General features: G+C 29.7%; 1 protein-coding gene across 3 annotated transcripts in view; it reads right to left on the reverse strand.

Moving 5' to 3' along the window:
• The window catches only part of yl (Putative vitellogenin receptor yl), a 144,566-nt gene that overhangs the window by 83,095 nt on the left and 42,637 nt on the right, over window positions 1-18,834 (reverse strand). For all 3 annotated transcript variants that reach the window (XM_075378230.1, XM_075378231.1, XM_075378232.1), the window contains exons 10-16: window positions 16,249-16,464; window positions 13,533-13,707; window positions 11,245-11,446; window positions 10,211-10,408; window positions 6,410-6,689; window positions 3,480-3,741; window positions 235-434 (exon numbers count right to left, since the gene is read on the reverse strand). In XM_075378230.1, the coding sequence (XP_075234345.1) occupies window positions 235-434; window positions 3,480-3,741; window positions 6,410-6,689; window positions 10,211-10,408; window positions 11,245-11,446; window positions 13,533-13,707; window positions 16,249-16,464 (1,533 nt within the window). The remainder of the gene's footprint in view (window positions 1-234; window positions 435-3,479; window positions 3,742-6,409; window positions 6,690-10,210; window positions 10,409-11,244; window positions 11,447-13,532; window positions 13,708-16,248; window positions 16,465-18,834) is intronic.

An 18,834-nucleotide genomic window follows, 5' to 3' on the forward strand; every position in this document is an offset into this window, starting at 1 on the left:
AAACACTTCTCCCCACTCCAGCGCCAGTCATACCAACATCTTCCACATTATTTTACCCATCTCACACCAATATATGCATTTAGTATAAATTACTGACTGAGTATTGGGGCCTCTTAAGTTGAACATTGTCTATATATAAAAGTTAAAAATCATATCATGCCAACCTTAAACATTTTAAATAATTGAAAAACTAAATGAAAAATAATTTAAATATAAAACCAATATAATAAATACCTTCTACATCAATGTTATTAATACGTCTTGTATCTGAATCTGCCCAGAATACTCTATGTAAAAAAGAACTGTAATGTAGTGGCAAATATGGACCATAAAGATTATTTTCTATAACATGAGATCTTGACTCAAGATTACCACTCATTGAAAATCTATCAATATGTGATCCCAGAGAATTAAAGAATGATACGTACATCACTCTAAAAATAAAATAAAAAATAAAAAACCATTATAATACTTCAAACATGAAAAATTCATAAATACATTTAAAAAAATTAAAATAAAGTTACATACTTAGTACAGATTTCATAAATTTAGATCCATAACTGACCTGATTATTGCAGCAAAATTACCGATGTAAAAGAACTGGAAATTAAATAAGATTTGGTAATGGTGTTTAAAGAAGAAACATGATAACATGACAAGGAAATTAAAGCCCTTCTTATTAAAGGATTTTTTTCTATAAAGAAAGGTTGTAGTGAAAGATAGTAATGAGAATGATCAAACTGATCTAACAAAAATATGAGAGCTATATGAAAATAAAAGTGAGATTATCAGAATAGTCTGACATCAGTTGTCATCAATTATTTTTATAATATTGAAAGGTGGAATTTGCAAAAAAAAAGTAGGACTGAAGGAGAGTTAGGTATTTTTCTGATATTTCTTATTGGGTAAAATTGAAAAAACATAAATAAAAATAAAATCTACTTGAACATAAACAATTATAAAATAATTCTTTTTAATTATTATGACTTTTATAAGTCATCACCAAACTAAGGGTAAGTAAGTAATAAGTTATTTTATTCAAGTTATTGATACTTTTTCATTCCCCCCCCCCCCAAAAGTTAGCAAGTTTCTCACCTGGAAATAACAAAATAGCAGAAAATATTGATATTAACAACCTGGTTGGAGAAATTACCCGATAACATACTGGTCATTTTAAACACTCTGAATAGTATCATATTAAAAATATAAGCATTATTGCTTATAATTATACATATCCCTTATAAATATAATCTAACCAAAAATAACCTACACTCACTTTGCTCACTAACCTTAACTATTTAACAGTAATGTTTTGAGTGTTAAATGATAAATTCAGTAATTATTGCAATGATTTATTATTAACGAAGGTTAAGTTTGGTTAGATTACATTTATAAAATAAATATAAATGGTTATAAAAACAGTAATACTAATGGTTATATCGGGTTATTTCTCCAACCTGGTTATTGTTAATATCAATATTTCCTGCTATTTTGAGTAATTTACAGGTGAAAAACTTACAAACTTATTTTTGGGGGAAGAAATGAAAAAGTACCAAAATGTTTTTTATTTTCAGAAAATATCATAATACAAGACAAAAATCTAATACTACAGAACAATTTCCAACATTCTCCTAGCATAACTCATAGGTACAACCCAGGAAATAAAATTATACAAAAATTCTAAAAACAACAAATAGAGTTATTAAAACAAAGAAAAAATTTAAATAAAGGCTGAATGAAAATAATACTTAGAATCCAGCAATACAAGATTAATTTGTCAGAAATTAATGAAATGAAATGAAAAATTAAAACATATAAAATGCCTTATCTGTACATCTATACTAGTATACAAAGCGGAAGAGAGTTTTTGTTTGTTCGGGATAAACAAAAAACTCCTCTATCAATCACAACCAAATTTTTACCCATGTTTCTTGGCGTAACTGAGAAGGTTTTTTTTAGATAAAGATATATGTATAGTAGTGGAGATTTGCCGATTGAAGCACAGATTTTAATGAATTAAATTAATGAACTGAGAATTGTGAGTATCTATCACTGTGTGAGCTGGGTTTGAACTGAATGATTCAAATGAATCAATGAATAATATTAAAGAAAATAATAGAATTAAACTTAAATTAAATAAAATAACGTTAAAAAAATTAAAAAAATTTCTGTTTAACAATAATGGTCTTCTCATAAGGACTGCATGTGAGGCTAGAGTAGTGAGCTATGCAAGCACCTCGTGAGAGCCTAGACCAATCATCACCATCAATTGGTAACAAACAGGGTACTCCTGAGGTGCTTTTTTGGGAAGTGCAATGGGATGCTCTTATATTGCTGCAAACAATCGTCCAATTTTCAAAATTCAAACCGGTATTTGTTAGTAGGTTGAAGGCCAAATTTTGCCAGCATTGCTATCTACCAGATTACAGTTATTCAGAAATATATATAAGGTTTGTCTGTTTGTTATCGCATCACACGAGAACCAAACGACTTGATTACTTTCAAATTTGTAGGATAAATTTGTGTTATCCTAGGGAAGGTTTTAAGCCATCAACCGAGGCCCTAACTGCCTTGAAGGTTAAGATATTAAAAACATCCATTATTTCTTTGCCCCCAAGAAAGGTGAAGTTGTGAATTAAAATAGATTTAAAAAAAATAGATTAATCCTTTTACGTCATTATTACATTTCTGCCACCATGGTAAAGAAATAAGTTATGAATTTTTCATTGTCAAAAATGTGTATATTTTATTTATTATAGTTACTATTATTCTATTTTTTAAATTAGTTCCTTTTTCAGGTTTCTATAAAGCCTGAATACTATAATTATTATTAATCAGTATTATTCTTACAACCATGAGTGTAATGTACAGTGTGAGAGACCAGGGGTGGAGTCCTCTGAGTAGATGGGAATAGCGACTGAAGCAAGCTCTGCGTGTGTTCAGGGTCCTGGTTCCCCTGGCAAATTGGGAATGGCGAGCTCTGCAGTCATGAGGCAGGCTCCTTGGCCCCAAGGAGCCCCTGAATTGACTCCAATTTTCACCTGAGGTGACATGAGCCCCGACGGTCCAGGTTCGGGCTGAACAGGCCAGCTAGTAAAATATAAATCTAGGACTAGCCAATTTCAGTAAAACTCACCGACAAAGATACACCAAAATACTGATTAAAACATTAAATTGACATAAAGTACCATAGTATGAGTCTTTACATCAGGCTTTAATTGCAACTAAACAATCTGTATCCCTGATTACAGGTCAATAATTTATGTTGTCAACAACCAGTCTTAGGACAGTCATGAGACAATGCAGTTAAATGAAACCCAGCTAAGGTTAACCTTTAACCGTATTCCAAACAGGTTAATAGCTTAATTAATACTAGGTATAATAAATATATTAATTGTGTATGTACTTTTTCTAAGAAAATTATTTAAATTGTGCATACATGTATACATGTAGGCACACGTATATGAATCTTTACTTACCCCTCAGCAGGTATAACGGCGATATCAGAAGGTACATCACCTCCAAGACGTTGAAGAAGTGTTTTACGTTTTCTTAAATGAAAACTAAATACTTCTACTTTACCGAAATCAGAATCAGTAAAATATAAATTATTACCGTAATCATCAAATGACATGCCTTCAACACTTCCCAAATCACCATTGATAATGACTGATAATTGTAATGTATCCATTTCCAATGAAAGTATTTCTTTTTTAGCCTTGTCGCTCAGTAAGATACTCCCTATAAATAAAAAATCAATTATAATACCCAAATTTTTCAAAAATATTTATTTATATTTTTCAAACAGACGGATGGGGAAGAGATAACCCTTTACATTGTACTGCTCAAGAAAAGTCAACGCACTGCCTAAATGTTTGGTTTTGTGCACCTTAGTCAACATTTTCGGTACCTAGCGCGAGTACAATTTTCAATAATTTAAGCGCTCAGTCACAATTTCAAAGATAACACTTCTTGAAACCTGAGAAAACTCTTCAGATAGCAAATAAATCGTAAAGCGTCTGTTCTCTCTCACTTTTTCATCAACTTTCTGCATCAAATCTTCAGTAATGACAGAAGGTTGTCCATTCCGTTCCGTTCCTCATCATGAACATCCTGGCAGCAATCTTTAAAAGCTCTAACCCATTTTTGTACCGTTCCATCGTCCATAATGTTTTCTCCATATACTTCACTGAGCTGAAGATGAATTTCAGCCACTTTCACACCTTTAGCACTAAGAAAACAAATCACACCATGTATTTCATAGTCGGCGGGATTCTCGATCAGCAAAGGTATTTTAAATACTCACAAACAAACATAAACGCAGTTGAATATTTCCAGAATGGCATCTGTGACTTCCAACAGATGCAAGTACACAGTGTGCATGTGTGGAATGCCAACTGCAGTGTAGTAGTGGCAGAATTTTAAAACTGTACTTACTTTAAAAACATGCATTGTACATTCTTTCCCACAGTTTTTCTAACATTTACAAAGATTCCATAAATGTCAAGCCAAATTTGAAATAAAATTTCACAAATACACATTGCAATTTAAGAGAATCTTTAGTTATTTTACATCAGAAGATCACGCTGAACACAAAACACAATTTCATATGCATATTTGCACACTAGAAATGAAATGATGTAAAGTGACAAGGAAAATGAAATATTACTTCTAGAGTCCCAATATACATCAATATTTACTGAATTGATACATCAGTGTATTATTTCAAAAGTTTTGATTTCTTTTAGACAAATCCTATGTTTCACATGAGTATTATTAAAGAAATCTGAATTTTCTTTAATTTGTAAAAATCTACTTACTCTGGAGGTATGAGACAATCAGCAATAAATGTTATAACTTCACATCTTTTATACTAGGCAAATGAAGAATTGGAAAAAAGGAAATGCGGTTATGCAATCACGACAGAAATATGTCAATCATATGCTCGTGAAATCGCTAAATCATTGAATAAAGTTGATTTTAAAGCAAGCCGTGGATGGATAATATGATTTTTTGCACGAAATTATTTGTCAATAAGACAAAAGATGACCATTTCTCAAAAAATGAAATAATGAACAAAAAATATTACATTTTCACAAATACATAACAAATCTTAGAACACATAAAGACTATTTGCCTTCTCAAATAGGAAACGCTGATCAAACCCCCGTATATTTTGAAATGCCATTTGAAAAAAACCGTAAACAAAAACGGTGAAAAAAGTGTTACAAAGGTGTAGTGTTATACTTTGCATTACTTCTGACGGATCAACATTACCTCCGTACATTGTTTTTAAAAGAAAAACTCTTCCTACTGTACAGGTAAATGGAGTTATTATCAGAGCACAGGAATCAGGTTGGATGGATGAAACCTTAACTTTAAATCGGATCAGGTGTGTATGGCAAAAGCAATCAGGAAATTTACTTAATAAAAAAAAATACCGGTATGCTTGTAATGGATAGTTATCGGCAGCATACGACTGATAAAGTGAAAGACATTTTAAAAAAGGGTACGACAGACCAAGTAATAATTCCAGGCAGATTGGCATCTCTATTGCAACCACTAGATGTCTGCATTAATAAACCGTTCAAATCTGCATTAAAACAACTGTACAGTAAATGGATGGCTGATGAAAATTTCTTTCTCACGCCTACAGGAAGAATCAAACGCCCAGATTTTAACCGGATTTGTGTTTGGATAAAAGATGCTTGGGAAGGTATTTCCACGAATTAGTAATTTTTTTTCTGCAAAAAAAATGCAGAATATCTAATGAACTTGATGGTAGTGAAGACGATCACCTTTGGCAGAGCGATGTGGAGACTACCGGTAACTCTTCTACAGACATTGACAGTGACAGTGATTAATTAAAAATAAAATCCCATATTAAAAAGTGTATTGAAATGATCCTTTTCAACATGATACTTTCTTTTTGTTTTACTAACCTACTGATTCTGAACTAAACTAGTACTTACAGTAATTAATTATTAATGTAATTTAAATGAACAAATTAAATGCTTTACTTTCTGAATATTTTCGTATTTACGTATTTTTTTATCATATCTGCTGTACTTTAAAATACCGGTATATACTCTATTTTTTTTTTAGATTTTCGGTCTGGAAAATCAAGGTGTGGGGGGTACTCAAATAAATATGGTATATTGGTTAAATAATATTATGTACTATTATTCATGTATAAATTTTAGATATTTATAAATTTTTTATCGTGAACCAAGCAGTTTATTAATTTGTTTAAAGTAATGATTTCACTGAATGTATCAGACTTTATTTTACAATAGTTAATTCTTCACATTTTTAACAGTTTAATATTAAACAGTTTTCCATTTGTATTCTCTCCTGTAAGACAGTCTTAATAATTAGTAATAATAACGTAAAAAATAAAATGATTTACCTGTGATTGGGTTATAAGTTATGGCACCCAATTCACCAATACTCTTCATTGCTATTGCAGTAACAGTTTGGTTACCTAATATATTATGATCCAACTGATATAATGCGTGGCTAGTTCCAATGATTAATGATTTTTTCATATCAGAATAAGTACACCAGTTATCATTATTTTTTAATACCTTATCTTCACGGCATGCACATTTGTAACCTTTTGGGTTTGTACGTTTAGGTGATAAAAGGCAAATGTCACTGCAAGGAGAATCTCTACACGGATTAACTATCTGTAACGATAATAACCATAAAATTAATCTTCTTTCCATATAAATTTCAAAAACGTGCTAGTTACATGTAGCAATGTACAAGTTAGCATGTACAACTTATAGTAGCAACACATTCATAAAACAAAATTAAGGATATTACATACAACAGTATTACATTAAATTTTGAGAAAACAGTTCATTCTGACAAAAACAGTTTTTGCAGCATCAATGGGTAATTTTTTTCCATAAAATATAACAAAAAAATAATTTTCTATAAATCTGGGTTTTATCTGAATGCACAATGAATTTTATTACTTGAATATTTTTTAAACAAAGAAATAAATGGGATCATTTTAAATTACTGTATTTCCTACAAATAATAACAATAATAATACAGTTTACACTTAACAAATTATTACAGTGAATGATATAAAAATAAGACCTCACATTGAACAAGCCTAAATGTTTGAGAAACGTGTGATAGCTTAATATTAATAGGCAAAAACAAAAATATCCAGTAAGTAATCATAATCACAAATCATAACAATTAAACAGAGAAAATAAAAAGGTATGTATTATACAAGAACAAGCTTGCTTTATAAAATTAATAAATGTGGAACCACACATTTTTGGTCACAAGATTGTGACCAAAAATTCATATTTTCATTTACAGTGAATTTAATTTAAAAGCTTGTAAGTTTATAATATATTACAATCAACAGCAAATCCAATTTTTAATAACATGTCAGTAGTGCTATATTTAGTTCATTACGCGATTCCTGCAATTAAAAAAATAAAACAAATTCAATATGAATAAATAAAAATACCGCCACATTAAATTTTACACTATAAAAGTTTTTAAAACAATAATAAAGGAAAAATATTAATTTAATTTAGAGGCATCAAATTACTTCCCTAAAATTAAAAAAAGCTACCACAATGAGCAAAATTTTGAGAAGCAGGGACCACAGTGACTGTAACTCCCCACCCCTTTTACTAATTGTAACTAAAATTAAGTTGCATCAAAAACCCACATTCAGAAGTCATCGTACAAAATTTCATAATGATTGGTTAATCCAGCCAAGATATTAACCAAAATAATAACTAATAAAAAAACAACAAATCTGGCTTACTACCCCCTTCAATGAGAATGCCCAAATACAAATCAATGTGACATTCTAATGTAATGGAATCACGTAATTAGTACAAGAATATAACTTTCGAGTCCAGAAATGACAGAAAAAGTATTTTTTGGCTACTGTCCCTTTATGGGGGTTTGAGTGATGTAAATGACTATCAGAAATTCTCTTAGCTCTAAAGTGTACGTAAAAAAATTTACTTACCCTTTGAGTAAATTTTGAGATATGGGACTGTAAGATCACCCATAAAAATTTAATTCTTTGGGAAAAACTAAACAGTATTTCTAAAGATAATTCTCAAATAACTAATCCAAGTGTTTCAGATTCAATTATAGCAAATAGAAATTTACTCTTAATTTTCAAAGAAAAACATTTCTGTAATTTATATGTTTACAAAACAACAAAAATGTTAGGCTAAAAATATGTTAGCAACTTACATAAGAAAAAGCTAAACATATCTGTTTAATTTTCATTTCAAGTATATTTTCAGCAAAAATCTTAAATAATATATGTTCTTTGGAAGCAATAATTAATTTATTTTGCTATTTTACACTCGTACATATATCTTATGAAGTACATATATCTTATGAAGTACCATTTGAACACCATTTGGTGTTCAAATGGTAGAAGCTTGTGAAGTAGAAGCAAACAAGCATATGAATTTATATAAATCTTGTCTTCAAACAACTCCCTTTAACTTTAATTCTAAAAGTTATAGTTAATATTTATTATTGTTGATATTTCTTGAAAACTGCATTTAATACAAATAGAGGTATCTCTACTACTATAAGAATTAACTATAAACTGTATATATTTTTAATTTTCTGGCATCACAGCTTTAGAGGTATGCTGCAAGAAGGAAAGCATGGTAATCAAAGAGCGGGGTATGGGTTTTTTTAATTTTTTGATGTTTCAATACCCAGGGACACCAAAAAACGAAAACAAAAAAAATGGGAGCTAATGCTCATATGTATGAATTAAAAAAATACATGTATGTACGAATGTTTTGGGGGTCAATTTTTTTTCAAAATTTTGCAAATATAGCCCCTTTTTATATTAAGCTCAGTACACGTGTGCATGCTTTCTTACCATGTAAAAAAAATTTGCTGCAAAATTCCCCAAAAATCAAAAAAGCAATCTTTCTATTGACTGCATATTCTTTAACAAAGTTTTTTTGTCTTCTTACTTTGGGAAAATATTAAGGGTGGAGAAGGCCAATCAAAGTTTAAAAATATCAATTTTCAGAATTTTTCAAAATTTTTTCAGATCTAAACTTTTAATAGTATAAAAAGATTAAATAATAACCTTTTAGTAATAACATTGTAATAAAATTTCATAATTCATCTCCCACCCTCAAAAAATAAATTTAAGGTAACTTTTTATCAGTTTACATTTTTTGTGGAATTTGTTAAATGGAAGAATCTAAAAAAAACTTTACTAAAAAATTTGTAACCGATAAAAAGTTATCCAAGATTTCCTCTTGGAAGGTGATTTTGGATGTGAGGAAGCAGAAAAAAATTAAAAAGTACCAATTTTTAAAACTTTTTTTGTTGTTTATTTAAACATATAATTATAATAAAACTTAGAATAAAAACTTTATGCATGTATAATTATTTTTCCACTACATAAAAATAAATAACCAATCCCAGGAAAGTACTACAATCTGTCAGATTTTTTGTAGGAATATTTTTTCATGTAAAAATAGCACAATGGTATTTTAGCAAAGCTAAGTTTATAGTACAAATCATAAAATACAAGTGACTTAGCTGCATATTACCAAGAGAAATTTAATCACGCAGGAACAAGATATTTAATAAACAACACTGAGCGAGTCGAAGAGAATTGTACAATATTTAATAGAATAGTTTGGGCCAAAATATGTGTTGCAGTTAATTTAAAATCTATATTATTAAAGTAAGGTATTTTAAAGATATTGTAATATCTATACTGACAACTATACAAATAATTTATCTTTTGTCATTATTCACTGAACATTTGTATAAACAACAATAACGTTTTTATTAACTGAAGAAAAAATGAATGATTTAAATTTAACTCGTGAATAATAATAATAATAAAGAAAAGACTCATTGATGAAGAAATATCAGATTTCTTTACTAGAATTAAAAATATTTAAGAAAAACTGTACCCAAAAACCACTAATGAATTGTAATGTAATAAAAACTGGATTGTACTGAATGTTATATCATAACACAAAAAATGAGCAAGTTATAACTTGCTCATGAGAAATATCTGAATTGGCATATATGTAGGAATAGCAAGTTGAAAGGTTCCATCTCACCCGAAGAATTACAGAACAGCAGCAAATCCGTAATCTGATACTTAGTAAATAGGACACACAAATATTAATAACCTAAAAATAAATAAAAAATTAAAACTTACATTTTTATTTTGAATAGCTGGATGAAATACGTGTATGCCATAGATAAGACTTTTATTTTCATGTATAATTGATCTCTTATGTTTACCAGTAAATTTATTACATGTTTCTATTACTTTACCATCCCAGTCACTCCAGTACAGTGAATCTTCAAAAACAGCTATTGAAAATGGGTGTTTTATTTCCTCCTGTAATACTTTCTATAAAAATAATAAAACAGATAAATAAAATAATAAAAACTTTGTATTAACACAAAAAACAATTACCAAACTTATATTAAATGTTTTAAGACTTAAGCTGCTTATATTCTGCCTCCATCCTCTGTTTGAAGTAATCTTTGAAGACCTTAAGCAATGATCTCCTAACTTTTAGCCATCATTCAAACACTCCCCTAATTCTTTTATTTAAGTCTAGCACATCAAGTTTTCTTCCACCGTATGAGGAAACCATTCTTTAACCTGCGTTAAGGATTCTTAACAAATTTTAAGGTTATCAATCCTTAACAATCTGACTGCAATATGAAATCCTAGAGAATCCTGCATAGGTACTGCCAAACTGACAGCTCTGTTTTCCCTTCATCCGGCATGTTGTAGTTAGAATATTTAAACAATTTTTCTAGTACATATAGCAGTCAAATAATGACTACTTCTTAAAAAAGCTCACAGTATTTAGAATCTGATTACACACAATCACAAATGTATTTATGTTTGTAGAAATTACGTTGAAAAATGAACTGAGATATGAACCATACTTGAAATAATAAAATTGTTTAAAAATAAACCATTATTTTTTATATTTTTTAGTAGTATTTATTTTTAAACAAGCCTTACACGAACAAACTTATAAATTATATTTACATTTTAATTATCTTGTAAGTAGAACATACTAATTTGGTTTTAATATAAAACCAAATTGTGTATATTCATTAAATATACACAAACACATATTTTCTAAAATAATGAGACTTTGCTATTCACAGTAAATCACTGGAACGTATTCCCTATGAACAATGAAGTTCAACTACAATAATACATACCCTACGATCAGTTGCATCCAATTTAATAGATTCTATACTAGCAAGTTTTGCATCTACCCAGTACAAACGATCATTAGAATAATCAATAGCAATGCCATTTGGCCAATGTAAACTGTCATTAACAAAATCAATAACTTCAGAACCGTCCATCCCAGAGCGACCAATAACTGGATGATCACCCCAGTCGGACCAATACATCAAACTGAAAAATAAAAAGAATTAATTACAACCCTTACTTGTAAATGTGAAAATCTCTTAAGTTTTTTATTAATTAATTAAACAGATCTGAATACAATTTTTGACATAAAACTCAGGACTAAGATTAAAACACAGTCTACATTTTATCATCATCATCAAAATATGAATATAGATCCCAACAGCATGCACTATTGTTTTATTTTAATGTAGTGGAAGTAATCAGTCGACCCTACGCAAGATTTAATGGGGCTTGAAAATATGGCTCATGTCTGATCATATGTCTGGTTATTATGGACTCCTTACCCTATATAGGACTGCCAGGTCATCAAAGTATCAAAGAACAGACTTCTGGGTGTTAAAAACTTTTAACAAGTAAGATCTTAATAAGGAAAATCATTAATAAAAGGTTTGAATATACATTTTAATACCTTCAAACAAAAAATATAAAGATATGCTGCATATCTGGTAGAGAAAAATATTACGAAATATATATGAACCGGTATGTAAAAGTTGGGAGTGGAGAATATATACCAGTCAGGAAATGAAGGAAATTTTTGGAGAATTGTTAGCAAGATTAAGATGAGAGATAGAGTTGATTGGGACAGTTGGAGCAGATATGCAGTGGCAGGGATATGAAGAGAATTTTTAAAGGAGATCCAGGGGGACAGATTGATGGGAAGATCAAGGAGGCAATGGAAAGATGTATATTAGAGGATGGAGACAAAAAGTGGCGGATAGGGAGGAGTGGAATGGCATCTTGATGGAGACCAAGGCCCTATACGGACTTTAGAATCAAGGAGTAAATAAAAAGTATATACATTTTAAACATAGTGTTAAAAAATTAATTAAAAAAAGGTCATTTTATAAACAAAAAAACTTCTTTTATTAAAAGAAAGGCAAAAAGATATTTCTAGCGTTCTTTTTACCTTTACAAAGATTTAATTCCATTCTTAATTAAATATTTATATTTAATAATATATTCTAGTATAATAGTATATTCTAGTATAATAGTATATTCTCATATAAAGTATATCTTCTCTTGTGGTTCCCTCAAAAAGTCAAAAGGAATTTGTACGATACAAAAATAGGCTGTCAGATCATTATCTGGCACCCATAAATATGAATCATGCAGACCTACATTTAGAAAATTTAATAGTTAATTTATACTTATGTTTATACGAAATGCGACAATGAAGCAAGCGATTCTGGAACACCGTTTTTTACAGAGATGGAATTGAGATGGGATGAAACCGCCACTATTATGTTGGTTACAAAAAGCATTTTATTGCATTCGAACAGTGGAGTGGACTGCCTTTGCTATGAAAGTATTTTACAAAGACAGTGACAGACTGACAGTAACATAATCAGTCAGTGTGAATTTCATAAACATTACACAACTGATCACAATCGTGCTGTTTCATCATCCCAACTCTGTAGGGGGAAGACACCCATTTTGTGACTTTACCGGTCGCCACACCACCCCTTCCATTCCAAGCCTGGAGGGGCTTCACCGGTGGTCATCTTTAGACCCTCTAACAGATTACATCTCATAGTCATCAGCCAGGTCTCGGTCAGGATGCCATAGATGAAAATGCCTCAGCAGACATTTGCATCGGTAAAATACATATCAAATTTCACCTTCACACAGGCTTCAAACGAACATCTTCACATCCAACCAAACATTATTCCCTCAAACTAACTGATCACAACCGCAGAAGCGCAAACTAGTAAAGATTTGAAAGTCATTAAAAATTTTAGTTCATTAAAACATAATTAAACACCAACTTTCCAAATATTTCAAAAAGGAACATAAGCAGTTCATTTTTTTTTTTTACAAACCCAGAAATCAATATATAATATGCATATAATGTAAATATAAAGTAGATAACCCAAACAATAAATTTTAATTTTCTACGGTTTAATTTATTGAGAATTTATAAAATGAGGATTCAGATTAAATATGTTAAACTTTCTTATGTGAAACTCAGTTAGACCGACCTGAGTATTTTAAATGCTGGTACAAAAAAGTAGATAATCATAAAGGCACAAAAGATTAATTGTATATATATTTTTTTAAATAGATTATTTACCCTTCTGCTGGATGTAGTGCAATCCCACGTGGTTTGTCTAAGTTTCTTGCATGGATAACAGTACAAACCGATGATCCATCAGTAACACAAATACCGATCCTTTGATATTTTGAATCCGTAAAATATAAATTATTTGTAACCCAATCAATAGCTAAATCTTCAGGAATACCTAAACCTGTTTTGATAAAAACGAAAAATATTATTATTACTCCACTCATTACACAGTTCAGATAATTTTGGCTGGTTCACACTGCTTAATATAACAATTATACAATTAATTGAGCTTATTTCTTTATCTTTCATTAAAATAAATACTGAAAAAAATAATAAATTCCTTCCTAAGGATCTTACTATGCTTTATTCCAAAATAATTCTTATCTTCATATTTCTGTACTCTGTGTGGATCAGCAATTCCATATTTAATTATTCTTTATCATTCCTTTATCTTGGCCTTTCTTATTCTTCAAACCCCCTCTCTCTCTAGTCCTCTGCTTATTTTTCTAAATTAGTTTGTTTTCAAAAAAAAATAACTATTTACCCTTTCTGCTGGATATAGTGCAATTTCATATGGTCTGTCTAAGTTTCTTGGATAACAGTACAAACCGATCTATCATTAATACAAATATCAATCCTTTGATACTTTGAATCAGTAAAATACAAATTATTAGTTAACCGATTGGAAAAAAACATTAAAAATTATTAATCAAAAAATACAAGAAAAAGAAATCTGTTTTCTTATAGCCATCTGATAAACAATGATGGCTTTTCCAATAAAATAATTAGAAAACTTCTGATGAATTAACAAAACAATTAATTTTATATGAAGTAAAGACCTCTATAAAAATGCTCATGAATGCACTTAGAAATTAAAATGTTATAAGGTGAGTTATTATTAAAATAATTTTGGTACTATACTACTGATAGTATGCTTTAGTATTAACTATTTGTTAAGATGTATTCATCAAGTTATACCAAGCTTATAAATACAAATATTCAGTCTCTTCCAATCAGAAAAATAATTTATTTAACACATATGAAGATCATATGAATGATAGCAACATATGTTTTTAATCAAGGTGGCTGCACTACCATAATATTGCCACATATAATGGAATGCAATAGGTAACTTGGCATAACTCTACTGTAACAAATAGGGCAAGCTATTTACTTTTTTCTTTATACAACACTAGAGTTTTTTATTCTTCTCAGTTATTATTGTAACTGAAATTTAATTATACTACCACTTTAATTATACAAATTAAATTTAATACCACTTTGTAAATTTGCAAACTAAACTATTGGATATTTGCTGCCAATTAGCTAAAATTAAAAATGTTTGCCTCTAGTTAAATCTTTTTCAATGAATTAAGGGCTATATAATTAAGCAATATAGAAGTCACTTTATTTTTCAGTGATCCTCTAATTACAGAACATTAGTAATTTCTAACAAAAAATATAAAGTATCTAAAAATAATTAAAACATTAAACCTTATGAAAAGGAACAATAAAATTATATATAAATAAAGTATATAAAAAGGGTGGCTGAAATGGAAAGGGTGAACAAAATATCACACAAAGCTGAAGTTGCTGTCATTTTGTACTTTCACTTCCCTACTGTCAATCGCTGTTATTATGAAGTCGAGTACACTTGCTACATCAACACATCTAAAACAACATACAGTGACTGAATTAAACAGCAGAAAAGTGAACACTGCTGACATTCATCATTGTCTAAAAGTTGTTTATGTTGATGAAAATGTTGATCAAAGTACTGTGAGTAGGTAGGCAACAAAATTTTGTGCATCAGAAGCTGGTAAAGTGAATATACAGAAAAAAATCTTGAGGTGGTTTACCAGTTTCTGTAACTGATGAGAAACACCGAAAGGAGGTGGATGAACTGATTCAAAATAAGTGTATACCATCACCCAGATAAGTATACCGAAAGGTCGAGTCAGACATATTAGTACATAACCAGGCTTCTCTAAAATCTATTCACAGAGGATGCCATGCACTCATAGAAAGAACAAACTGCAATGAAAGGAATGATGTATATAAACAACTTCTGAAATATTATTGTGGATGTGGGAGGGTTTTTCAATGTTGTGAAAGGAGATGAAACTTGGATGCAACATTACAATCCAGAAAAAAAAACAGCAGAACATGGAATACTGGTACTACAGTAAACAACAAACAAGAATTTCAAAACACAATCTTCTGAAAAAAATTCTCTGGACAACATTCAGGAATTCCATACACCTGAAACAATCCACAGAGCCATTAATTCTGCAACACAATTACATTTGGCCAAATGCAACCAGTAAAGTTCTTAGGAAATTAAGATTTGAACTAATTTCATACCCTCCATAGTCACTACATTTGGTACCTTGTGATTTTCACTTCATTCTCCAATTAAAGAGGGTTATTAAATGTGTTCATCTTATCATGGATGATAAACTAAGGACACAGTAAGATGGTGAATCGAGTAGAGACCACCAGCATTCTTTATTAACAGAATGAGAAAACAGATTCATACTTAGGGAAAAATATGTGGCTGTAAATAGCGATTATGTAGAAAAATAAATGTATGTTTTTACAGAAAATAAAATGTACTTTTATGTTTCATTTGACTATTCCTTTTCATTTTTTAGTAATGAGTGACTGTGTATTACATTTTAACCACCCTTTGACTGAGTGTGTGTGTGTAAATATGCTTCACCTGCAGAAACAATAACTTCCATACTGGTTCCCTTTTTTTCTGATCTAATAATTGCTTCTTCTCCGCGTTGTACTTCAGTCCAATATAGATGATTTCCATCATATGCAACACCTACAACATGCTTCTGTTCACTAGTAACTGGCCAATAAATGTTTTGGTTAAGAAGAAATACTCTAACTTCTGTTGTCGATGAAAAAATTAACATCGCTTCATCATCTGTGATCACAAGAATATTTTAATAATATTAAAAATATATTATAATATTGTAATAATATTTTTATTACAATATTTTAATAAGAAATTAAACCCTTATACCGCCTGGTTGGTCATCATACACAACAGAATGATTTATTATAAATTCAATCATTCTGCTGTGAATGATGACCATCCAGGCGGTATAAGGGTTTAATTTACAAAACAAATTATAAGGAAAAACTAAAACACATTTTAGAAAATTTATTCCATAAAGTAAAAAATATAATACTTTGTTAATTCTTATTTAAATTAGGATCTATTGAAGTCTGTCAAAAAGTTGTCAAGTTGTTCTTTTGTAGTCTTAAATTTGGCACTCTTAACTTCATCAAAAAAAAACTGATAATTACTAATATTTAATTTTTAGTAGTTTTTTTAAGTTGTTTCTTTTTTAAAGTTAAATTAATTTCCATTTTTTAGTTTTTTTTTTTTTTTAAAGTTGAGAAACAACCTAGACAAAAGTAAGAAAATATATATAAAGATGCCACTATCAACTGGAGCTCTTTGAAATTTGGAAATACAAAAATTTTAGGTTAGAGACATGACATAGAATAGCTTAAACATCAGCTACAATTCTCTACAAGTATGAATGTGTATTATTTTTTAATCCATTTTTATGATAAATTTTCTTGATTTTTGGCATGAAAATACCAGAATTACATCAAATTATATATCACTGTATTACAAAAATGCAATTCTAAGCAATGACCACGACAAAAAAAAATTCTTTAAATCATCTATACTGACAATACCATTTTTCTTTTAAAACTCTACCACTCAAGCTACCCACAAAACAATATGAGTATCTGACAGACTTCCACTATGTAATTAAAAAAGGGAATCATCAAAATCAGCCAGTTTGATGAAGAAAAAAAATGAATTTGATTTTACTCTTTTACTTGAATAAACAAATGAATAGAAATAAGAATTTCCTTTTTGCAAGTCTGTTTAAGAAAAAATAAGCAGTGCTTGGCATTAACTTACACAGGACCTATTTTATAGAAGATCAAACAGTAAATTAACTATATTTTTCACACATTTTTCTACAATAAAAAAGCATGGTGCATTGGTTTGTTTGCTGTATGCGCTCACATTTTTATTTTTAATGCAGCACATGAACAATTTGCTTGAATGATTTATACTTATTGATATGAATGATTATTCATTTAACAAAATCAAGAATAATAAGAGCATCAGAATCCAGCGGGCTAAGCCCTCTGTCTTGACTGGCTAGTTAGTAAATCACCGACAATAACTAGCGTTTAAATGTAATTGAATAATTGAAGGCAGCCATTGATTTTTTAGTTTAACATCCAAAACCAAATCATTGGTCTTTATTCATAAGCTACATTAATTCAAGTGAGACCAATTCATGAAATATATAAAACGGTGTAAAGCATCATTAATTTAGTTTGAGATAATAAAGTAAATGCACCATAGGATTGAAATAATCATACTTTAAAAAGTAAAAATTTGTAAAAATTAAAATTGTTGAAATTCAAATACAAGTAATTTGGACCATTTTATTTTCATATTCTACCTTTTGGAAAAACAGAAAAGTATAATAATTAGATTTGTTGTTATGAAGCTAAGAAACAAGATTTTTATATTTCACAATTCCTGTCCATGGTGGAGTGGTAGTATTTCTGTCTGTCATACAAAACGCTAATGGTTTGACTCCCAATCAGACTTGACATTTTCATATGCTACAAAATTTATTTAGCATGATCGTACATTATAACAGTACCCTCTTATACAGGTGTACAACATAAAACCAAACCCATAATGAAACCACTACCAAACACTATTTATAAAAGACTCTCAAACAACTAGTGTGACTAGGGGATGTATATGTTACTACCGATTGTTGCTGCTGTTTGTCAGGTGGTTACATATCAGTGCTATACATTTTTTGTTGCAGTGCAGTATTGTGTGAGTGCAGTTGTGTTTGTGAAAATCCTGGTTGGTCTAGTGGTTAAACATCTCATCGCAAATCAGCTGATTTCGAAGTCAAGAGTTCTAAGGTTGAAATTCTAGTACAGGCAGTTACTTTTTTACGGATTTGAATACTGTATCATGAATACCAGTGTTCTATGATGGTTGGGTTTCAATTAACCACATATCTCAGGAATGGTCGACCCGAGACTGTACAAGACTACACTTCAGTTACATTCATACATATCATCCTCACTCATCCTCTGAAGTAATACTTTACGGTGGTCCAGAGGCTAAACGAAAAAGAAAAGAGTTTGTTAGTGTAAAATGCCTTATTCAATCCAAGAGAGGATAGCTGCAGTTGAGGCCTATATTCATCCTGGATCGTTTGAAGAATCA

Source organism: Lycorma delicatula, chromosome 11 (genome assembly GCF_047948215.1).
Source record: "Lycorma delicatula isolate Av1 chromosome 11, ASM4794821v1, whole genome shotgun sequence".
In the NCBI taxonomy this organism is placed as follows: domain Eukaryota; kingdom Metazoa; phylum Arthropoda; class Insecta; order Hemiptera; family Fulgoridae; genus Lycorma; species Lycorma delicatula.